The sequence below is a fragment of the Dicentrarchus labrax genome, unplaced genomic scaffold, assembly GCF_905237075.1.
Source record: "Dicentrarchus labrax unplaced genomic scaffold, dlabrax2021, whole genome shotgun sequence".
In the NCBI taxonomy this organism is placed as follows: Eukaryota; Metazoa; Chordata; class Actinopteri; family Moronidae; genus Dicentrarchus; species Dicentrarchus labrax.
The window spans coordinates 34215523-34239327 of NW_026136721.1; the positions used below are offsets into that span (position 1 = coordinate 34215523).

A 23805-nucleotide genomic window follows, 5' to 3' on the forward strand; every position below is an offset into this window, starting at 1 on the left:
TCATATAGTAGTTGACTCTCTCTCTCTCTCTCCTGACCACAGTCCACTGAAGGTCCCAGTCAGTCAACATGGGTCGGTGGACGCTGCACAGCATTTTATTTCTTGTGCTTATTTGCCACGCCAATGGACAGTTTGACAATATAAGAAGGTAAATTTTCTGTTTTCTGCTGACTGTTGGGACAGTTTCTATCTTTGAGGTTGTGTTTACTAATCAAATTATGTTCTTTACAGACCCCCCTGGCGAGACAGGTATGTATGTATGTGTGTGTGTGTGTGTGTGTGTGTGTGCACTGAGGTCATCAGTTGCAACCTAGTTTCTGATAGTTTAAGTTGTTATTTTCTAAATCTTTTCCCCAGATTTACACCAATAGGCAGATACTGGGACCTCCATGAGTAAGTAACCAAAACTGAACTTAATATAAAATGAGATTAACTTTGATTAATTCACCTCTGCTAATTATTAGAGCTTAGTGGTAGCTGACCATCTTTCAGATATCTGTTTTCCACTCTTGTCATGGTGGCACATCATTTCAGAAAGATAATGATTTCATTTCTCCTGTGAAACTCAGAATAATGATTTATTTTTATTGTTAGCCTCTTTAGTTGTAACATTTATGTGATGGGATACACTGTGTTTGCCAGGAACAGATTGAAGACTACATACATTCCTTTTTCTTTCCTTTCAGTAGAAGGGATTTATCCCCACACAAATGTCACTTCTTTTCCCCCTCTCCTCGTGTTCATTTTCATACGTTACTATACTGAAGCTGAATACCCTGTGACTTCTAACGCCATGTTTATTTTATCCCTGCCTTAGTTGGCAGTGCTCTGTCGTGACTCATGATTAATACTTGCCCTTTTTATTTGCAGAATACCAGAGCGGAAGACAGTTAGTACTGCACCAAGGTACATTTGAATGCCCGATCGTACAACCATTAATACAATAATCTAACTGCTGCTAGTTAAAGGATTGGTTAAGTTTTACTCCATATATTGTTTTACCTCTATTGTAGGATTTGCACTTTTATTCTCACACATACATCAAACTTAATAAGAGAATGCAGTTACCTGTTTGATCCTGCCTATAAACTGATTAGGATACTGTAGGAGCTCTGAAATCAAGTTTGACTTTATATCTACATACCCGGGGAATGAATACTTTGCTTTTTGTGGTGTTTTCCTGCAGGTTCACCTTGCTGGCTCCAGACCTGCTGAGGACAGACAGCCAGGAGAACATCTACCTCCAGGCAGATGGTGTGTCCAACCCCATCACCGTTTCCATATCCATCAAGGACTTCGGAAAGACCACAACGCTCCTCGAAGACTCTGTCACACTCAATCAGGAAAATGGATTCCATGTTCTCAAGACTATACAGGTGACTCACCTAAAAAATACCTATTTATAACATGATGACTTAATAGGATCATAGCAGCATTATTTAAAAGCGAAACAGTGAGAGGAGAGTCATCCTCATTATGATGCCTTTCCTGATTCTAAACAACATCCTGTATCCGATCCCAGCTTCCCTCTGATCGTCTGAACCGCGAAGAGAAGACGAACAAGTTTGTTTATCTGAAGGTGACCTTTGGGGGCTTCCACTCTGAGGAGAGGATACTGATGGTGTCCTTTCACTCTGGATACATCTTCATCCAGACAGACAAGCCCATCTATAACCCTGGAGATACTGGTAAGCACTGAGGAGACTGATGAAAACAAGTTAATGGTACATGAATGACACAAAACAACCACCAAGCATAAGTGTAAAACGAGTAGGGTTTAAACTGCTGGTCAAGTTTGGTTGATGAGGACTGTATTTTTAAAAGACATTTCAATACAAGAAGTGAAACTATTGTTAGACTGGTGTACAAATCATGAAAATTAAAGCTTGAATAGTTGTGTCACTCTCTCTCCCTCTCCAGTTCGGTTCAGAGCCTTTGCGTCCTCTACATCCTTTAAGTCCTTTGACAGCTCTGTCACAATAGATATCCAGGTAAGGAGGATCGATTGGAAGAAATGGAATACGATATTCATAAGTATGTTTTCATTAGTGTATAATAACTTGAAAATAAGAACTGTTTTTGTTACCTTAGAATGAGGTTGTTTTTATCTACCGAGGCTGTGAGCCGCCATGTTCTTGCAGTAGCAGACCAAACACTGGCTCTTGATAGGGCTGTTTTGCAGCCACCGTAGTTTGCTTGGAAGAGGATCATCTGCAACTACACTGCTCAATGCCACTAAATCATACACACTGGTCATTTAACCAATTAGTTGATTAACAATCAAGCAGACATTATTTTGGTAATTAAATAATCATTTAGGCTAGCAAAAACAGGCTTTGAGGATTTGCTCTTCTCTTTTATATCACTTGTAAATTGTTTTTTTTGTTGGTTGTTGCTAATTGAAACAGGAGCACATAAGGATGCTCACAAGGCAAAAACGATGAGCATAATGCCAAAAGAGAGTCTGAAGATTTTTTCGATCTTCTTCAGGTGCAGTGTGATACGTTTGCAGACACAATGAGTCATGGGTTTTGATAATATTTCTGTGATATCAGGTTAAATTGTAGGTTATATGTATATGTATATATACCTGTTTGTGTGTGTGTTTCAGAATCCAGACAGTGTGGTGGTTAAACAGATCTCCAGGACCAGTGCTGCTGATGGCATCTATACCGACACTTTAGCTCTCTCCGAATTTGTCAAGTAAGATCAGGAGATGGTGTCAATTAGACCCGTGTTTTCTACATTGTTTTTCATGGTTCGAGGTTCAAATGGTGCTTGTTTAATTACATCATCTTGTTGTGCACTCTTCCTTTGGTTTTCCAAATGGAACCAACCCCTAATGTAATTGCACAACAGTAGTGGATAGAAACAAGCATTTTCCTTTCCCGATTTTCTCGAAATTCAGTTCGAATTTGGGATACATGCTTGGGATGGCATTGTTTGTCGGTTTCAGCCAATCCACAAGTTTGGTCCAGACGGAAATGTCTCAACTGTTTGATGAACTTCTCTGTAATTTCATACTGACCTTCAAGTGCATCAGAGGGTGAATCTTACTGACTTTGGTGATCACTTAACTTTTCCTGTAGTACCACTAGCAGGTTAAAGTTTGTCCTTTATACAATGATATATTTCAACATCTAAAATTGGCACAAAATCTAAGACAGACACCAGATTCCCAGACGATTAATCCAGTTTACTCTGGTGGTCCCCTGACTTTGCCTAGTGCCACCATGTGATACACATTTATGATTTTGAGTGAAATGTCCCAACATCTATTGGATAGAATGCCATTAATTGTAGCTTACACATTCAAGTCCATCTCAGGATTAATTGTAATAATCAAGTCAAAATTCCCTGTTTACTGTGGACCAAGATCCCACTTATGGCTATAGACTCTCAGCCTTGTCAAATTATACATGTAACACCTAAAATCCCGAAAATGTTTCCCTCTGCTTTATGTACTTTCTCTGATATGTTTGTCTACGGCAGTGAAGGAACATGGACGGTGACTGCAAAGTTTGACCACTGGGAGCAGAACACATTCACCTCCAAGTTCGAGGTGAAGAAATATGGTAGGTCAAATTAAACTTGCTTATTTTTGCTAATAAAATCAGTGGCAATTTTCTGTCACTAATAATTACATCACATTTTTTAAACATTTTGGAAAAGAGATTGGAGCCTCTTATATTTTAATGGTGTGTTGTGTTTCAGTGCTTCCTGCATTCAATGTTACCTTGACGCCCAGGAAGTCCTTCCTCAACCTTGATGACAGCGAACTGGTTTTAGAGATCTCGGCCAGGTCGGTTATGCCACTGCAATTTATTATACGTCCTTTGCCCATATTCATTCAATATCCTCCTAAAGTGAACTTTAACCCACACTGCTATTGATTGAACTCATTTTTTCTGTTGACTATTAACTCTCTACCCCCTGCACCAATCCTGCATTCAACTTAACCTAAACCTAATCCTGACCTTAACTCTAAAACCATGTCCTAACCCTAAACTAGGTCCAAAAGAGGTCAGGAGGTGCAAAATGTTTCTCTCAGGGTCATTTGATCCTCATACTGAAACCAGAACATACATGAACACATAAACCTTGTTTATAAGGATATCTGATGACATGAGCATTTCCCTAGTACATTAGAGAAACATGAATGAAACCTGCTGACTTTTGACTTACCGTTGTAGTAATTGTGTTTCAGTTACCTGTATGGGGAGCCAGTCCAGGGGACAGCCTATGTGGTGTTTGGAGTGAAAATCAATCAAGAGAGGATAAGGTTGCCTTCAGTGAAGCAGGTGTCAGATGTAAGTCACTGCTCCATCCCCAAATTCACAGCTGATTCACGCTGTCACATATGTTTTCTGTTTGGTTCTATGCAGATTGCGTAAATGGGACTTTGACCTTGTTTGCTGGAAATTGTTTCCTGTCGTTTTTATATGGGGAGTACATGAGAACCATGAGACTCAACCATGCAATCCATGTGCAACTGTGTGAGCTGAAATAGGCTAAAAGCTGCATAGAACTACTGTTAGTGAGTTTAACTCAATTTCATATTTAAAAAATTACAGGTGAATTGTTATTTTTGTAATTCAAAAAAGTCTACTTAATTTATTTTTCTAGGGCTTTCAACCACACCTCACAGCCTTCCTCAGTGGATAAGGTGTTCTTATTATATAATATATCATTATCAGCTGGTTCATTGAGCAAACTGTGGAGCTTTTAGCTTGTAAATGGAACATAACTTAACATTGTTTTGTCAAAATTTGAAATATTAGTTGCTAATTCTTTAAAAGGGTCATAACAGTGAACATAACAGCAAAAAAGCCTTTATTTCTGACAAATGTTTTGTAAAAGTACACTCTGTGTTCCTGCAGCTGGATGGAGGAGTCGTCAGACTGAGCATGGAGGAGCTCAAGAGAGCTTACCCAGACATCAGATCTTTGGTTGGCCACTCTGTGTATGTCAAGGCCTCCGTGCTCACCAAATCAGGTAAGAAACAAATGACAAATTATTTTTTTATAAAAGAAGAGACACATCTTTTCACAGTAATTAATTCGACAAAAAACAACTGAAATATAAGCATAATAAAAGATCACAAAGTGTGGGATGTGAATGTCAGCAGGGTCGGTAAGGTAAAGTGTGCACATGGGTAATGTGGGGTGTTGTGTTTGCTTTGTTCTTTGTACCACAACCTAGAAAGACCAAACTCCTCAAAATGTTGCAATCAGACCACAGTTTGTTTTTTCCCCTGTACAGCGCAGATCAATGGTATCAATATAACCTTTAGCCCTCTAGACAAACTCAAGTCATCATAAAATGTATGACTCTTCGCTATGTCTCCACTTCAAATGTGGGACACTGCACAAAACCGCAATGAGTTTGAAACTTTGAGGAGTGATTTTAGATGTTTAAAAGCAAAAACAGTCCTGTTCATTTTCTGCATTAGATAACAAGACAAGCCATTGTATTAACACTTTTAGTTTTTACCCTTTAAGATAATCTGTTTCCCTTCAGATACTGTGAATAAAAACATAAAAAATGTTTATAGAGTGACATAGTATAACCAGTCAAAATATCAGAGAGAAAGTTCATGAAATTATTCAGCTTTGTTGTTATTGGAAGTGATTTACTGCTGATTAACCATGATTTACTCCTGTGCAGGTAGTGATTTGGTTGAAGCAGAGAAGACTGGCATTCAAATTGTGGAGTCTCCCTATATTGTATCCTTCAAAGACATACCAAAGTACTTCAAACCAGGCCTGCCCATTGACTTTACAGTAAGGACCACCCTCTGTCTTCTCAATCTATCTACTAAACCTGGATATTTTCTCTGTTTTCTTTTTTTTGTCTAGTAAAATGAAATGCCACAACCTGGATCTTCTGTGTCTTAGCGTGTCCTTCAGCTCGCTGTGACTGAAAAACTGTTAAATCTATAAAATCACAGAGAAATTTTCCCCAACCTGTCCAGATCCAGGTGAGCCACCATGACGGTTCCCCGGCCCATAATGTCCTGGTGAAGGTGAATCTGCTGGACAGTCCAACGATCGTCTCCTCCGGCACCACCAGAGTTACCATCAACATGCCCAGCGATCACCTCTCTCCACAAACTATCACTGTTAGTATGACTGCATGTTCTTTTTAGACACAGCTTTTACCCACCAGCATGGATTTAAAACCAACAAATGTTGTGATAAGTTAACTTTTAACGAATGTATGGCACCTTATCTGTTGAAAAGAGTGCACTGCTTTTGATCATGTTTTATACTGTATACTTTATTTACCTAAATTCTAAAATAAAAGGTACAAAGGTGTAAAAGCCTGAAATATGAGCGTCTTCAGAAGACATTATAATGTCATTAGTAATTGGTAAATATGGACATCCTTGTCATAGACCCTTTAGATATATAATTTTATATATGATTTTGTGATTCAAGGCCTTAAAAAAAACTTTCTTACTTTGAGATGTATAGTATTCTGGATTTGTGTGTGGTTGTATTGTTGCTTTCTGGGCTTTATGTCTTCATGTTATCCACAATGCTGGACATCTATATTTAGATTGTAAAGACAAAACTGCCACAAACGTTGATTTGTTTCCCAGGCTGAGACCACACAGGCTAACCTGAGACCGGAGCAGCAGGCCAAACAACAGATCACTGTTCAGCCGTACGTCCCCTTTAACCAGCGCCAGCGGAACTACCTCTACATATCTACAGGAACCAACAGGGTGTCTGTAGGAGACAGACTGTCCCTGAGGCTGACCATCGCTGCTGCAGACCAGACACACAGAGACTTCATTAAACAGATCACCTACCTGGTGAGACAATAACACATCATCACATTTCCCTTACACTTGGAAGTAGAACAAGAAGCAAGTGACACAACAAAGACATCAACTTGACTTTTCCCCCCAACTCTCTCAGGTTGTAAATAAAGGAAAAATTGTTGTTGCTGAGCGCGAGAATGTGAACAGTCAGCTGGTCACCCACGTAGGACTGACGATCACCCCGGAGATGATGCCGTCGTTCCGTTTTGTGGCCTTCTACAGTATTCCCTGGGAGGGGCGTGAGGAGGTGGTGCCAGATTCCATATGGGTGGATGTGGAAGATTCCTGTGTTGGAGGGGTGAGATCAACTCATTCTCAGAGGTCACTAGAGTAGCTTACAGAGCTGGTTCCATAACTGAAACATTTTGGCAAGTCCCTGTATGTGTCTGTCAAAATGAAAAAAGTGCCTTAAAATATTTTTTGTGTAGTTTCAACAAATCCCATGAAAGAGTTGTAGAGTGACCAAGAACACACACACACACACCCTTCTGCTGGCCCAAATACTCAATAGAGCACCAAATATGCGTTAATCCACGTCTGAAAATAGTCTCCAACAAATACACTATTGTGTTTTTATCTTGTTTGAGTAATGTTTGGCCTTTTTAAAATACAAAACTATATAATTGTTCCTGTTTTAAAGACATATAATTTCAGTAGGAATCGATGGGTTTGGTCTGGGTGCCACAGACAGGGTTGGGAGGTCAGAAAATATTGTAATACTATTTGTATTGACAATAAGAAAAATATAGAATAATGATTGCCCTGTTCTTAAATTCTGATTTACTCCTATGATCCAATTTTTATGATTTGTTGTTTGCATCATAGTTTTGAATGTGGCCAATACTATTTGTTCTGTTCTTCAGGCTTTTGTTCATCTTTGTGTCGATAATTAATTAACTAATTCTCTTACAGCTGACAGTCGGCCCGGTGGACGGCATACATCGTGACCACACTCCTGGGAAGAGCTTTCATTTTAAGGTCAGAGGTGATCCTGGGGCAAAGGTCAGCCTGGTGGCTGTGGACAACGCTGTGTATCTGCTCAACAGGGACAGACTTACACAGAGGAAGGTGTGTGTGTTTATGATTGTATTTGACGGTGAGATTGTGTTGATGTTCTCTCATTTCGTTTTCACCAATTAAGCAGAGAAAATGTGGTTGCGTTATAAGCGTTAATACTTACTAACACTGCATATCTTATAGTGACACAATGAAACATTGCAGTAGCAACAGATAGTTAAAGATATGAAAGGAACGCAAATTTTTCATTTTGCTTCCACACAATCTATAGGCATAGTTCACAGATAAAAATAATCATAGTTGCTTAAGTTGTTTGTCTATCATTTGCAAATATGTATGATAACCGTTAGTTTTTTGCTGACATAATGGAATACACTTTTGAAATTGCTATGCTGTCAAAAGCCAACAGGATATGCTGCTAACAAGCATCATCAGTGTTTTTGTTTTGTGCTATACTGAGAGGCGCCTGGATAGGTGTTTGCTGCAGTGGCCATGAGTTCAACTCCGATCTGTGGCCTTTTGCTCCTTTCTCTCCCCCCACCCCTTTCCTATCACTCTTCAGCTGTAACTATCGATTAAAGGCAATGAAAGACCCCCAAAAAATAAAAAAAATATTAATAATAATATATGTGCTATACTGAAACTTGAAAACAGCTTCAAAAACCTCATGTCACCTTGTCCTCAATGGGACCTTTTCCACAGATCTGGGACGTAGTGGAGCATGGAGACATTGGCTGCACTCGAGGGGGTGGCAGAGATGCCACAGCGGTGTTCTCAGATGCAGGATTGCTCTACGCCTCCAATTCTGGGTTTAGAACCCAAACCAGACAAGGTACCTGCAAGCGACATGGAGCAGCTGCCTGCTCAGCCTTTGTGTTGCGTTTTTGTCTTTCTCATCTCTTGTTGACTGATACTGTTATTCGTTTTTCTTTATTTCTTTTTATTTACCACATTGTAGATTTACACTGAAGACATGAGAACTACGAAATAACACATGCAGATTTGTGTGGTACACAAAAAAGTATGTTTTATATTTTAGATTGTTTAAAGTGGCAATCTATTAACCAGCTTATTGGAGTAGTCACTTTGAATGGTTCCCAACAGTCTTGAAGAAGTTTCCATATGTGCTGAACACTACTTGGCTTCCTTTCCTTCATTCTGTGGTCGAACTTATCCCAGTTTTGAATAGATTGCCAACAGTGTCACCAGCAAAGTACCCCCTACACCATCACACCTCCTCTTCCATGCTTCAGGGTGGGAAGCATCTAGGTGTCTCACAAAGACACACCGGCTGGTACATAGAGTCTCAAATTTGGATTTATCAACCCAAAGTACAGATATCCACTGGTCTAATGTGCATTCCTTGTGTTTCTTGACCCAAGCAATTCTCTTCTTCTTGTTGGTCTCCCTCAGTAATGGTGTCTTTGCAGTAATGTGACCATGAAGGCATGATTCACACATTCTCGTCTGTGCAATCGATGTTGAAATGTGTCTTCTACTTGAAGTGAAACATTATGTGGGCTCTACTCTGAGGTGCCATTAATTGGCAATTTCTGAGGCTGTAATGAACTCATCATCAAGATCAGCAGATCTTGGGCTTCCTTTACTTGGGCGGTCCTCATGAGAGACAGTTTCATCATAGTTTTTGATGCTGAGGGCTCCGGACATTGTTGGGATGTCTTGGCTGACACACCTCTTCAGTATCATGGGAGTCTGACCATCCAGTCTGCATGTAGTTTGTGGACTTGGAGAAGGCTTACAACCGTGTCCCCCGGGGAATCCTGTGGGAGTACTGAGGGGACACTGAGGGAGTATGGGGTAGCAGGGCTGTTCATAGACAGAATCTCAAGGCACAGGCACTCACAGGGTGAGAAAAGTGGAATTTCATTTCTGCTTTTTGCAGATGACATGGTTCTATTGGCTTAATCGGACTGTGACCTCCAGAACGCACTAGGGTGGTTTGCAGCTGAGTCTGAAGCACCCTGGATGAGAGTCAGCACCTCCGAGTCTGAGGTTTAAGTGAGTGATGAGTAAAATGAAGTGGACAGGCGGATTTGTGCAATGTTCACCAGTGATACAGGCTTTGTCCTGGACTGTTGTGGTGAAGAGGGAGCTGAGCCGCAAGGCAAAGCTCTCGATTTACCAGCCCATCAATGTTCTAGCCATCACCCACGGCCATGAGCTTGTGAGTGACCGAAAAAAGAGATTGCAAATACAAACAGCTGAAATGAGGCTGGGCTCAGCCTTAGAGATGCTTTGTGGAGCTCAGACAGCTCTGGAGGGAACTTGGAGTAGAGCCACGGCTCCTTTGCGTCAATTCCTCCATGAGGCCTTTTCCATGCATGTCTAACTGCGAAGAGACGTCGGGATCCTGAACTCGCTGCAGGGATTTTATATCTCACCTGCTCTGGGAAGACTTTGGAATCCCCCAGAAGGAGCTGGAAAGTGTTACTTGAGAGTGTGACATCTGTCATGCCTGGCTTGCCACTGCAGCCCGACCCCAGATGAGCAGATGATAAATGAATGGATAAATAGATAAAACCCCAAAAAACTGCTATTAGTACTACTTCATTTACCAAAAATGACAATAATCCTAATAACTACAAATGGATGACTAATGCAAAATTGCATATTTGTAAAAAGATTGTACATAAGAGAAACACACTATCTTTATGTCTCCTTAGCCCTGCAGTGTCCAGGCAGCGCCAGAAGGAGGCGCTCCGCTGAACTGTTGAAGCGTAGAGCCCAGCTGGGTGAGTATCAATGAGGATTTTCTGTAACTGGAAACAGGTGGGAGGGAGCACATCTGATTGTTGATTTTCTCCACTAACAGAAAAATATCTGGCTTCTTTAGCTGCTAAATTCTCTCTCTCTTCACCAGCTAATCACTAACTTTGTCTGGCGTTTGATGCTGGGTAGATACTGTAGCGATCAGTCACAACAAATAGAGCTTGTTTTACATTTTTTAAACTTTATTAACAAAGTAATATTGTAATATACTAACAGTTTATACAGTTTAGTCAAAGGTGTTACCAAAACAAGACCCTTACAGCTTAATTATTATTAGTAACAATAATTATTGTCATTACTGCATTGTTAACTGACATTTAAATGACTCAGTGTAGGTCAAAGACACAGCACACGTGAAAATTGTAATGTACAATTGTTTTATGTATTAAATAAAATTGAATTGAAATTGAATTGAATTAAAGGACCAGTGTGTAAGATTTAGTGCCATCTAGTGGTGAAATAGCAGATTGCAATTAACTGAACACCCCTCATGTCTGTGTTTATTATATTCAATTTCTGCCAATAGATCCTCCTAAATGTAACACAGTAGACCTTTAAAATTTTAAAAATATGCAATTAAAACATTTGATTACAGACTAAGGTAACCAGCATTTTCCGGGAGACGCTGAAAGACAATCCCTGTCATTGAAATCTAAGTTTTCCATCCAGACAAACTGAACGCATCTGGAACTGCTGTGGCTCTCTGGCTCAATGTCTTTCACTCATTACTAGTACTGTTGACTCTGCTGGTTCCCTCTCTTATCCCTTTCTTTCTCCAGAGAGTCATTACAAGGAGAAGCTCCAGCATCGCTGCTGTAAGGACGGCCTCAGGGAGATCCCAATGCCGTACTCCTGTACTAGACGCTCCTTCTACATCACAGAGGGCTGGGAGTGCATCCGCGCCTTCCGCTATTGCTGCGCCACTTACAGGGATCAAGTGTTTGACACCGAGATTCCCACCACCCCACCACCCATGACCACACCTCCCCCAACCACCACACCTCCCCCAACCACCTCCTCCCGTCCTTCAATACATATTTTTAATTCAGGGCAAGCATATGGGCGCCTCATTCCACTCTCCCGGCATCAATTTGGTAATGATTGTTTACTCAACCTCATTTTTCCATCGTTTTTGATTTTTAGTTAGCAGGAAATCTTGGACACATTGCTTTGAAATTTTGTGTTATGATGTTTACCCTGTTTGTAGCATTGATTTAATGTGTTAGCATGCTAACATTAATCTGATGATCGTGTTAGAAGTCAGATCATGACATCATGAGGGGGTCATGAATGTTTGAACCAAATTTCGTTGCAATCCATCAGGTAGTCAGCCTGCTGGTGACTTTAGGAAAAAGTGATGAACTGACCAACTGATACCAACCGAACTGACCATCCCTAGAACCATGCTACTAGCATGCATACAAGTCTGAATCATTCCATCCACCTAGCTCATCAAAGGTACTTTAGAGAGTATTTGACCTCCAATAAGCACTATGGAGTTGTGTTTTTATGAGTGGGTCCCGGTTTTTGTATGTGCGGCTGATGCAATTTGCATTACTGGTAATGGATTCACACTTTTACCCTGATTTACACCCCGAGAAACAATGCACCAGCAAAAGCAGGGAAAAGGAAGACTGCAAGCTAGTAAACATGGATGTCAAATACTTAAAAAAATGGCTTTGCAAATATTTCACAATGAAACACATTTTTAGACCTCATAAATAAACACAATATGTTTTAGTTAGAAACACTAATGTAAACATAAATGTTGTTTGTTTACAAGAAGCTCCACAGGGCACAACAGCTTCTAGGTTGATATATTTGAGTTATTTTATAAGACTAATCATATGTTAATGTGTTTATGTAGATTGGACAACTGTGAACTACAGGCGTATACAACCTGTACTAGCTGGACAACCTGGACAATCTGGACGGCTTGAACAATCACCTCAGATGACCTATACAAATGCAAACAGGGCAAGAGAAGAAGAAGAAGAAGAAGATCTGCTGCTTTCAAGTGCAGTAGAGGACGAAGAGGGGGGAGAGTGGGAGGAGTACCTGGATGAGACTCAAGTGTATCTGCGATCCAAGTTCTATGAGTCTTGGCTGTGGATGGATGTTAACCTGCCCAGCCAGGCAGAAAGAGATGGGTGAGTGAAAGATTAGAGTATGCTGTATATGGGTGAACTGTAGTAGGGAGTATGTGACTCAGTTTGTTTGAGTCCATCATCTCTACAGGAACAAGACAGTAAACAAGTCACCCCTTAAACATGACACAGAGATTTACTCGGCTAATAAGAATACATATGTTGTGTCATGTTTTGTAACTGGTTAATAAACCTTTAAGATGGTTTTGCTATTTGAAAGATTCTGGTGTACAGCAATGGTGGTGTAGACTGAGTTTGAGTGTCTATTTGAAAATCTTGTCTGCCCAGTATATTATAAACAAACAGTTTACAGTAGCATGCCCCTGTGTCTGTTAACATAAAGTTGAAAATGCTGGAACAGACCAGCAACTGGATCCCTAAAAGTCTTATCCAAATCCAGCTAGTGATATTTGTAGTACGAAGGTTAAAAAATGATCCAAAGTATCTCACTCTGTTTCATCATGCGAGACAAAACAGCTGACACTGTGAATTCCCTGTGTTGCATCATGTTTTGTTTGTTCAGTGATAACCACTAAATAAACAGCTCAGAGTCCTTTACGACAGCATGTGTGCACATGCACATACAATTGTATTCTATACTAATGAAGATACCTGTATGTGTTGCTTATCCTGTGCATTGTGTGCTTGCAATGTGAAATGCATCAGTCAACCCCAATCAGCACTTTAAATCTTAGGTCTTATCTTCACTTTAATACAGTAAATTAACATTTGTACAGCTATACGATACCATTTTTGTTACATCTGCTATGAAGAAGCTGTGGTTTTGGACCTCCTTGCTGGTGTTAACAGCGACATGAATCTGATATACAGGTTGGCGTCTAAGAACCTTGACAAACCCCTACCTGACAGCATCACAGAGTGGGGAGTTCTGGCCATCAGCGCATCGCCTCATACAGGTAGGAGGAGGAGGGTGACATGGTAGTCAAGGTGCCCAATCACATTGTGGCTCTCAGTTTTTTTCCAACATTTTAGGCAGGTGATTATAACTCACATAATTATCATCATTTAGAGTATATGCATGTTTATCAGTTCCATATACTTTTTTTAAGGAAATCAATTGTGTATTGAAAACACTAAATTAAAACATTGCATTAAAACAAGCAGGCAAATACAATCAGGTGGCACAAAAATTTGGGCTAAATCAACCAATGAATGAGAGATTGAAACAGATCAAACCAGGTCAGTTGAGTCTTACTGAAGTGCACCCATACAGATCAATCATTTCAAGAGTAGGGCTGGACAATTAATTACAATATTACCGAAATTGCAATACGGCAAAATGCAATATGTAAATCACAGATGCTGCAATTTTTTGATAAAGGTAAAATGTGAAATAAACCATCATTATTTTGAAGTACTGTAGTTCTGCAGAGATACCCTGGCCTACAAATTCTCCAGATGTAAGAAAACATGTTTGTTTGGTACAGACCCCGAAATATTTCACATCATCATGATCTTCGAATTGAATGTATGATGCAAATATGATCATTCCAACAATAATTGTGAATTATATTGCAATCGCAATGTCTATCAAAGTAATTGCAATATGATGTTTTTACCGCATAGTGCCGCCCTAGCTGAGAGGAAAATAAATCTCAGAGGACCTCAATAAGAGGGTATCAGCACATATGTCTGTGGAAAGCTATATATTTATCTAAAATAAAATTTGAGCTCCATCAGTCCACCGTGAGGCAGACAAACTTTTGAGCAGCACTGTATACTCATACACATTCACTCATGTACAGAAGACCCATCACTAACATGCCTCTGAATGTCTGTAGGGTTCTGTGTTGCCGAGCCTTACAACTTCAGAGCTCGGAAGCATTTCTTTGTGGACCTCAAGCTGCCGTACTCAGTGGCGAGGAACGAACAGATCGAGATTAAAGCTGTGGTCCATAACTATGGCGACGAAGACCTGCATGTAAGAAAGTCACCTCAAAACCACCCAGCACAGCCACTTCCTTTGTATTCAGCCGATGATTTCAGTAAATATAGAATTTTTATTCTACAATAGGAATAGCCTGATAGATAGAACTTGAAAAATCTCTTTCTACAGAAATTATAACAAGGCTATGAATCTACAGCCATTCTAACTGCTCTGTGAGGCTATATGGATGATGCTAACATGCTGGTGTTTAACAAGTATCATGATCACCATCTCAGTTTTGCTAATGAGCACCAAAAAGAAATTACAGCTGAGGCTGATGGGATTGACATTAGTTTTTATTTGATCATGAATCAAAGTAGTATGTATTTGTTACCAAAAAATGGCACTAGATAAAAAGTGAGGGATCACCAAAGTTATTACAATTTATCCTTAGGAGAACCATCTAATTCATCTAGTCCATCTAATAGTAATTGAGATATGTTAATCTAGACCAAAGTGATGGCCGACAGACTGTTAGCATGGCTAAAAATATAACGCTGGGTCTGTTCTGTTTCCTCTCTGCCAGTTCAATAAAATGACATGAATCAAATGAATCTGGGGCATTAGTGAATGTGCTGTGACTGCTCTCCGTTCAGGTGAGGGTGGTGCTGATGAAGACAGAAAACATGTGCAGCATTGCCTTCAAGGACAGACACACGCAAGAAATGTCGTTGCCAGCCGGCTCTTCTGTTGTGGTGCCTTACACCATCGTACCCCTGGTGGTGGGGAAACTTCCTCTGGAGGTGATGGTGGTCAGCAGAGATGAGAGAGGAGACCGCATCCAGAAAGTTCTACGGGTGGTGGTGAGTCACCCTCAATGGGGAAGATGTCATGGCAGTATATTTACTGGACCCAGTAAAGTTTGTCTTCTCCGTCTGCCTCTTGGCAGTTTCTTTGTTCTTTTAAAAAAACAGAAGTCAGCTGCTTCAAACAGGAAAGTTGATATTCTGGATTCTGCTTTATAGACAGTATGTAAAACAGAAGTAAATAGAAAAAAGGTGTTAAGAAGGTAACATAGATTTAAATAAAGATCTTCTTTTATAATACATTTTTTCCTCACCCAAACAGATGGATGGAGTGCAGAAGACTGAAGTTTGGAGTGCGGTGTTGAACCCGTCTGCTGAGGGAGGTAAAAAGATCGCAGTGATGCATGATTTCGTATTATCTGCTCTTAATTACATGGTAATACGCCACATTTTTATATCTGAGTTACAATAAAGTATTAACCAGTTCAAGTGGAGCTCACAGTCTTGAAGCTCAAAAAATCTATTCTATTCTATTCTATTCTATTTCCGACCTGGACTATATTTTTTTGATAAGTGTTAATACAAACATGAACATAGACTGAAATTGCTACAAGTTTTGGGTTTGTGCAAAGTGTTGATTGGCCCATAAGGATCCTAGAGTGTGGTAACAACAACAATGTCCATTCCCTTGAGCCTCCACTTCCAGATCAAGATTAGCAGGCAGCTACAAAACTAAATTACAAATTACAACAATTACAAACTACAAAAAATTCTTCATAACTTCATTGTCTTTTAGTCATGTCATAGATGCTGTGTGTGTTTTTGTTCCTGTTTTTGCCAGCCCTAGTGACTTTTATTACAAGCTTTTTATTCACAATTGTCTGTTTTTTCTGTATATATATGTATATATGTGTGTATATATATATATATGTTTGTTTTACTTCAAGGTTTGGGCTAGATTGTATGAAGTTTAACTTTATGGCTCTGTTTCCATCCACGACAGGCTCGCAGACGGTTCGTGTGGGCAGGATCGAACTGGAGTCAGTTGTTCCAAACTCTCTGCCAGAGACATTCATCAATGTCAGAGGTCAGTCCCTGAGAGAGTTATGATAAGGATTTATAATGAGAAATGACTATGAGAAAGGACTGACTCTTGATTCCTCCCCTCCACTCCAGGTAATGTGTTGGCAGACAGCATTGATAACTCCATCAGTGAGGACTCTCTGGCCTCTCTGATCCACATGCCCGGCGGCTGTGTGGAGCAAAACTTGGCCAGCATGACTCTGCCACTCATCGCTACCCTCTACCTGGAGCGAACCAACAGCTGGGAGACTGTGGGGGTGGAGCGCAAGGCTGAGGCTCTCCGATACATCAGGAGAGGTGAGAGAGATGCAAAGAACACATGGATAAATGGATGGAGGGACAAAGGATATTCCCAAAAAAGTAAAGATGATGCATGATTGAGGGCCATTTAAATGAGTGGATACAAATGAAATAAAAAGATTTAATAAATTGAAAGGACTGCTGTATGTATGATGAATGGATGGATGGTTGGATGGATGGATGAAATAATTTTGAATATTCATTGATTTGATGGTGTATGTGAATAAATGCACGGATTGTTGGATGGATGGACGAATGGATGCATAGTTGAGTACATTAATGGATGGAGAGCTAGCTACAGCAGGGATGGATGAAAAATGGATGGAAGAATTGATGTATAGTTAGAAACATGGGAGCAAACATGCTGGGAGCAACATTCACACATTTATTTTTATTGTTAAAATCACTCCTTCACATCCCCTCTTTAAAAGCTTCAATGTTGTGTTTTCAGGCTATGAGAACCAGCTGGCATACAGAAAAAGTGATGGATCTTACCCCCCCTACAGGAGGGAAGGTGCAAGTACATGGTACTGTCAGAACTGTACATTTTACATATTTAGCTAAGTCTCTAACCTGTGAGATTTTCCAACAAAATCAGGTGGACAGTGACTTCAGTTACAGTGATTTTCTTGCGTCACGCATTAAGACATCAGATTAAAAAAAAGGGAGCCAATGTAATATTTGTTAGTAGTTAATAGTTTGAATGCATGCACTGTGCCACATTCTGGAATTAAATTGAGAAAGACTGTAGAGCAGCAGTTAAAAAGTCAGTATGTATTGATGTACGTATTCATTTCCTTGTTACTTCATCTGTTAAATAGTGTAAGTTAGTGTGTGTTTGAAAGTGTTCAACTGTAGGCTAATCACAGTCCACCTGAATGTCAGGATCACGGCGTACGTGGTGAAAGTTTTCTCCATGGCTCACTCCATCGTTGGCATCAACGAGCAGCAAGTGTGCGAGCCCCTGCTCTACCTAGTGAAGAACAAACAACAACATGGGGGGAACTTCGTAGAAAGCAACCCAGTTTACAGCACTACCATGACTGTGAGACACACACACACACACACACACACACACACACACACACACACACACACACACACACCCACGTCATGTATCTGATTTTTTTTTTTTTTCACAGGTTTTTCTCCTCTTTCTCTCCCCTTGGTCCCTCCATCCTTTCCACTCTCAAATATATCAATATCAAAATACTCTATAATGAAAGCACAACTGTTGTTTTGGATCCGTTGTAGCTTGATGGTGCTGTTCAGTTTCAGTCTGACATCTTTTCAGCAAATAAAACTTCAACATTAATTTTGACTTCTTCAGGATCTTTTTAGAGCTGCCATTTTGCATCAAAAGTACACCATCATACAGGACGAACTCAGTCCTAGAAGACACACAGAAACAAATGTGTCATTCTGCTTCAATAGAGGAATGCAATGAATCTTTGAAAGGAATTTTGGAAAAGTTTATAAAAAAAAAAAAATGTTGATACTGATTTGCAGACATTTGAATAAACTGGTGTTGTGTATCCAATGGTGTTTTTTTTTTTTCTCTTTTCAAGATTTTAATAAATAATCCTCTTTTTTGCTTGTGCGTTTCCAGGGCGGTCTCCGTGGCGACGACCCTGGGGTGACCCTAACAGCCTTCGTCCTCATAGCGCTCGCTGAGGCCAGGCAGGCCGGGATCTCCTGCAGTGATCCAAACGTGGACACAGACGTAATTCATACAAAAATCTGAAAGATTCATTTTATATGCTCTGTTGAAAAGTGTCCTGGGGATAAGATTGGCTATGATTTGGCACTGTATAAATAATAATAATAATAATAATACATTTAATTTATAGAGCGCTTTTCAAGTAACTCAAAGACACTTCACATGAGTTAAAAAAAAAAAAAAAAAATAAAATAAATAAATAAATAAAATGGAAATGAACTGAAAATCTGCAGAGTTGGCTGTGTCAAGCAGTTAAATTCCATCTTTAGTCAAATGTTATTTGCGGCCTGTAAACCACTTTTGTACGTCACTGCTGTAGGGAGTTATCCATAAGACAGCTGAATACCTGAAGAGATCACTGGTGATGAGCGGGAGGAGACCGTACACCGTGGCCATTGCCTCGTACGCGCTGGCTCTGGCGGGGAAGGCACCGCGCTATGACCCGACACAAGCTTTACTCAGAGCTGCAGCTCGAGGTATCCTGTCAACTCAGGCTTGTTTCATTTGTACAGTACAGAGAAACTTACATCAAGTTACTCATTTCCCCTTTATAGAACTGTTTGACTCACTTTATATTTTGTCAAATGTCAGATCTGTTATGAACTAAAACAATCTGTTAAAGCTCACATATCAGTGCTTCTATTTTCCATTCCTCCTTTACTGTAACCCACTTTTTTCTCTATTCCCTTTAGGCACATTGCAGACGCTCTTATTTGTTACAGATTCCAGAAATATCCAAATGATGCTGTCAATCTGGAAGTAGCTGGAGATTTTATTTTGATAACTTGTGAACTCTGTCCTCTAGGTGGCAGCCACTGGCCCGACAGTAAGAACACCTTGTTCACGCTGGAGGGGACCGGGTACGCCCTGCTGGCTCTGATCAAGTTGCGACGCATGGAGGAAGCTGCAGCTCCGTTTAAATGGCTGAACAACCAGCGGAGGAGAGGAGGAGGCTTTGGCTCCACTCAGGTAACTGCAGGGCGAGTCTCAGCTCAGCTCAGCTGTATCTATCTTCTTTACCTACACGGTTGACTGTCTGTTACATTATGGTGAGGCAGAAGTTGATTCAAGACCATTCAGATTAAGGAGTCAAAGCCTTGTGGACCACAGTTCTGTTGATGGAGTGAAGGATATGAATGTGTACAGTGTAAATCTATATACAGTAAATATACAGCCTACACTCAGATTGTTAGGTAACACCTATGAAATGAGTACAGCCCTACAATAAATAGAAGTTATAATATTCAGTTTTTGTCGAAAGTGATGTAAGATCATTTTGGAGGATGTTGAACTGTATTGCATTATACAGAGAGGTGTTGTTGTGAGGTGCATCTCACAAGTTTAGCACTGTCTTCAGTATATTATGATGCCTTTAACCAGAACCTGTGTTCCTAACAGGATCTGTGAGCTTTTTGAATAGCAAAGTATTTTACAGTTGAAGCCACACTATTTCACTGAAGATGAACCTTTTAAAAATGAAATCTACTACTGTCTTTATTATCAATCCCCCCCCCCCAGTCCACCATGGTGGTGCTCCAGGCGCTGTCAGAGTACCTGATTAACAGACCTCCTCCTGGTGACCTCAGTCTGAATGTGGACGTCAGGATGGCAGGACGCAAGGAAATCCGCTACCATTTCAACCCGGAGACCGCCTATGCTGCTCGCTCTTCCAGGGTGAGAGACTTAAACATTTTAGGATTTGAAAATGCTACTGGGTGCAATAACTTTTTTTTTAACAAAAAAAAAAAATCTTTTGTTTCGTAGCTGCCTGCTAATGTTGATCTGGAAGTGGAGGCTCAAGGGAACGGACAGGGTATACTGGAGGTACGCTCACATTTTTATGCATATGCACATATACATGAATGGAATCAAAGGTGCAATCACATGACAGGTTGTAAATGAAGAGTGGTATCATTCAGTTAGTTTTGTAACTAAAAAAATTCCATTCAAAATGTAATTAATAAATACAGCAGGATTTTCTTTTTAAGTGGCTTAATTCTTTATATGGGCTTTTTTATATGGAGTTTTTTTACACTTACTGTTTCTCTTGTATCTCTCTTTTGTTTTACATGTTGTGTGCCTTCCTGTTACTTGAACTTTGACATAAGGTTGTGACTTATTACAACCAGCTGCATGAGGTGGATGAGAAAATGCCCTGCAAAGACTTTGAGCTCAGTGTCAATATTGAAGAATCCAGCGGTAACTCAAGTTATTCCTCTGTCTCATATATGAGTGATGTCTCGCTCTTCAGTGTTGTTGTTTTCTATCCTGTTTCTGTCATGTTTACATCTTCAAAGGGATGAAATACTGTACATCTTCTCTTGGATTGTTCCATTTCCTTGATATGCTGAAATGTAACAGCATAAAATGTGACATAATTACAACAATATATAACAAACAGAGAAAATTCAAAATTGATCAAATTTCCTTTTGTAATTGCAAACCTAATTTTAATTCTTAACACCTGCTATGACATAAATATAACATTTTATTGATATTTTTAATATAATATAATAAAGTAATCATCGTACATCACAACATAAAGCATAACATTTAAAATATTAGTAAGTATTAGTAAGCAAATTTACGAAACTATAATTATAAAGTGCTTTTTGAAATAAAAAAGACAATATGAACAAAAATAAATAAGTAAAACAAACATAGAAATAAGATTAATACATTCATCCATTTTAAGATGTACTTTGTAACATATCACAACACACCTTCAATGACCTTATATAAATTATAACTTGATTATTACAGTAGTAACATAAGAATAAAATAACATACTGTACCATAACTGATTAAGATAAAGTATTATATACATTTATGTCTGTAGCATAAGAAACCCAACCTCTGTACATTAAATAATGCTTTGTTTCTATGACATAATAGAAAAGCCTCCAGCAGATGTAGAAAAATCCTACCAGATCACCATCAAAGTGAGGTGAGTTATGTATGTTTAACCTTTTCAACATTTAAGTTTGCTTTACTTACTTACATTTTCATTTTAAGGTCCAACTGATATGATAATTGAATGATAATGTATCTCGTCTGGGACTGGCCTAACTGCTGCCTTCATCATTCATGCTGGATGACACATTTGATAGGATTTTCTAAATGCAGTATGCCATGTCCGAGGAGTTTAACCAGTGTTTTCCTCCCATTCTGATCTGTTCATGATGAATTGTCTTTCTGCTAACAACCTCTTTCGTTTAGTATCCTCTATCAGTGCTGCTCTCTTTCTGTCCCACAGGGCTTTAGGGCCCAGAGATGTCAGGATGGTGGTTCTGGATATAAGTCTGCCCACTGGCTTCACCCCAGAAAACTCGGACCTGGAGATGGTAATCAGTCTCCTTTGCGATGCTGGTCTTAATCTTAAAGTTACATTTATGACATTCACTGCCACTAGATGCTGCACTAGCATCTCAGATCAAAATAAATTAGCAGCTCGAGGAACAACACACACAGAGGAGTGTGAGGTCATTTTCTGTTGAGGACACCTTTACTCCACTATATCTTTACACAGCAAGTTGTTTGCTGCTATATTCATATTCTTAATCTTGCATATATAAAATCCTTAATGAGTAAATGTTGGCTGTGAAGTTTTACTGATGTGCGACAGTGAAGATGAGACTGGTCGAATGTTTGGGCCACGGTTGCTAACTGATTCTGTATGTGTGTGTTTGTCCAGTTGTCCAACTCAGTGGACCATTACATCAATAACTTCCAGATTGTTGATAACCTGAGTGACAGAGGCTCTCTGATCATCCACCTGTTCAAGGTAAAATGGCTACGGAGATTAAGTCATATCAACTTGTTTGATTGGCTGCTTCCTGTCATTGACTTCAAATTCAAAGTTGTCCCTCCAAGAAGAAGGTTTAATTATCTGGATCTAGACTGTAAGCAGCACTGTCACACAGATAACTCTGTAAATAAGCTTCTTGGACCAGGACCTCATACTTGCTAAATTAATATTCTCACTGGCTCTGTAATCTTTGTGCTTCTCTTCAATGTTGCACTAAATTATCCTCCCGTGGCCTCCTCTCAGGTGTCTCACAGAGAGCCAGAGATCCTGATCTTCAGGCTTCAGCAGAGCTTCAAAGTTGGCCTCCTCCAGCCATCCTCGGTTACTGTCTATGAGTATTACAACCCAGGTAGGAGAGCACATGTGGTGGAAGTGGAAGTGGAAAGGCTTTACTAACATTTCAAACAATGGTGTCATTGTAGATCAGTCTTTAGTCCCACCTTCTTTCCTCTGAGCTGGTCAAGACCCACTGCAGACTACCTCATTATGAAACATTCCATAAATTGTTCACTACCAAAAAAACCCTTTATTTATTGTAATATTAACAAATAATATTGCAGCTTTCAATATGATGGTGACAGGTGTCATAGCTCTGCTCTCTCTCTTTGCCACAGATCACCGCTGCAGTCGTACCTACTCTCCCAGGGAGGACAAAGAGGGGCTCACTCAGATCTGCAGAGACAATGTCTGCCGCTGCACGCAGGGTGACGTGTGCATGAGTCTGCAACAGTGAATCAGTGGATGTGTGTGTTGATGGCATCAGTTATTTTCAAAGTATTTTTTTATTTTCTCCTAATCTCCAGGAGACTGCTGTGTCGCCAAAATCGACGATGAAAACTTCTCCAACAAAGAACGGGAGACATTTGCCTGCAAGAGTTTACACCACGGTATGATACACTGTCACACACTCATATCTTTAACATATATGCAGTCTCAAGTCTTTATTGGGTTATTGCAGGGCAAATGCTTTTATAATATATATATATCTTGAATGATCACAGTAGCATTAATGAGAGAATAATATGAGATTAACTTTGCAATTAGTATTTTATAGAAATGACTAACAGCTCTTTAGCAATCAAGAACATAAACAAATAAGAAAGGTGTTTGGGAAAATGAAACTGAAATAGTGGAAAGTTACCTATTCGTGGGAATTTATTGATTTGCTGGTAGGATTAATAATAAGACAATATATTTATTGTTATGCTGTATTAGTAAAGTTTGCAGCAATTTGCCTATTAGGATGCACTATGTCTTGTATACATTTAAAATATTTGACCCTGCTGTAATGATAGAAGACCAGTTAGGTTAACAGCAAAAAAATTAGGGTTCCTCCTCTCTACCATAAACTTCATAAACAAATGTCATGGTGTCATCACCACAGGCCTAATTATGAATGGTATAAAGATTATCCATT

The 23805-nt window shown here is 39.7% G+C and overlaps 1 protein-coding gene across 1 annotated transcript in view; it reads left to right on the forward strand.

The window, feature by feature from the left end:
* The window catches only part of LOC127354096 (venom factor-like), a 25362-nt gene continuing 1557 nt past the window's right edge, over positions 1 to 23805 (forward strand). The window contains exons 1-41 of the mRNA XM_051383749.1: positions 1 to 148; positions 232 to 249; positions 358 to 393; positions 871 to 906; positions 1187 to 1376; positions 1523 to 1688; positions 1921 to 1991; positions 2612 to 2703; positions 3493 to 3575; positions 3715 to 3802; positions 4208 to 4310; positions 4881 to 4995; positions 5668 to 5783; positions 5975 to 6121; positions 6605 to 6820; positions 6927 to 7127; positions 7742 to 7897; positions 8549 to 8678; positions 10531 to 10599; positions 11416 to 11730; positions 12504 to 12786; positions 13615 to 13700; positions 14586 to 14725; positions 15328 to 15534; positions 15800 to 15860; positions 16481 to 16564; positions 16654 to 16857; positions 17312 to 17387; positions 17746 to 17905; positions 18470 to 18583; positions 18900 to 19056; positions 19386 to 19549; positions 20099 to 20254; positions 20345 to 20404; positions 20689 to 20779; positions 21476 to 21527; positions 21837 to 21924; positions 22275 to 22364; positions 22632 to 22737; positions 23003 to 23092; positions 23192 to 23275. Coding sequence (XP_051239709.1) covers positions 69 to 148; positions 232 to 249; positions 358 to 393; positions 871 to 906; positions 1187 to 1376; positions 1523 to 1688; positions 1921 to 1991; positions 2612 to 2703; positions 3493 to 3575; positions 3715 to 3802; positions 4208 to 4310; positions 4881 to 4995; positions 5668 to 5783; positions 5975 to 6121; positions 6605 to 6820; positions 6927 to 7127; positions 7742 to 7897; positions 8549 to 8678; positions 10531 to 10599; positions 11416 to 11730; positions 12504 to 12786; positions 13615 to 13700; positions 14586 to 14725; positions 15328 to 15534; positions 15800 to 15860; positions 16481 to 16564; positions 16654 to 16857; positions 17312 to 17387; positions 17746 to 17905; positions 18470 to 18583; positions 18900 to 19056; positions 19386 to 19549; positions 20099 to 20254; positions 20345 to 20404; positions 20689 to 20779; positions 21476 to 21527; positions 21837 to 21924; positions 22275 to 22364; positions 22632 to 22737; positions 23003 to 23092; positions 23192 to 23275 — 4981 coding nt within the window. The 5' untranslated portion in view covers positions 1 to 68. The remainder of the gene's footprint in view (positions 149 to 231; positions 250 to 357; positions 394 to 870; positions 907 to 1186; positions 1377 to 1522; positions 1689 to 1920; positions 1992 to 2611; positions 2704 to 3492; positions 3576 to 3714; positions 3803 to 4207; positions 4311 to 4880; positions 4996 to 5667; positions 5784 to 5974; positions 6122 to 6604; positions 6821 to 6926; positions 7128 to 7741; positions 7898 to 8548; positions 8679 to 10530; positions 10600 to 11415; positions 11731 to 12503; positions 12787 to 13614; positions 13701 to 14585; positions 14726 to 15327; positions 15535 to 15799; positions 15861 to 16480; positions 16565 to 16653; positions 16858 to 17311; positions 17388 to 17745; positions 17906 to 18469; positions 18584 to 18899; positions 19057 to 19385; positions 19550 to 20098; positions 20255 to 20344; positions 20405 to 20688; positions 20780 to 21475; positions 21528 to 21836; positions 21925 to 22274; positions 22365 to 22631; positions 22738 to 23002; positions 23093 to 23191; positions 23276 to 23805) is intronic.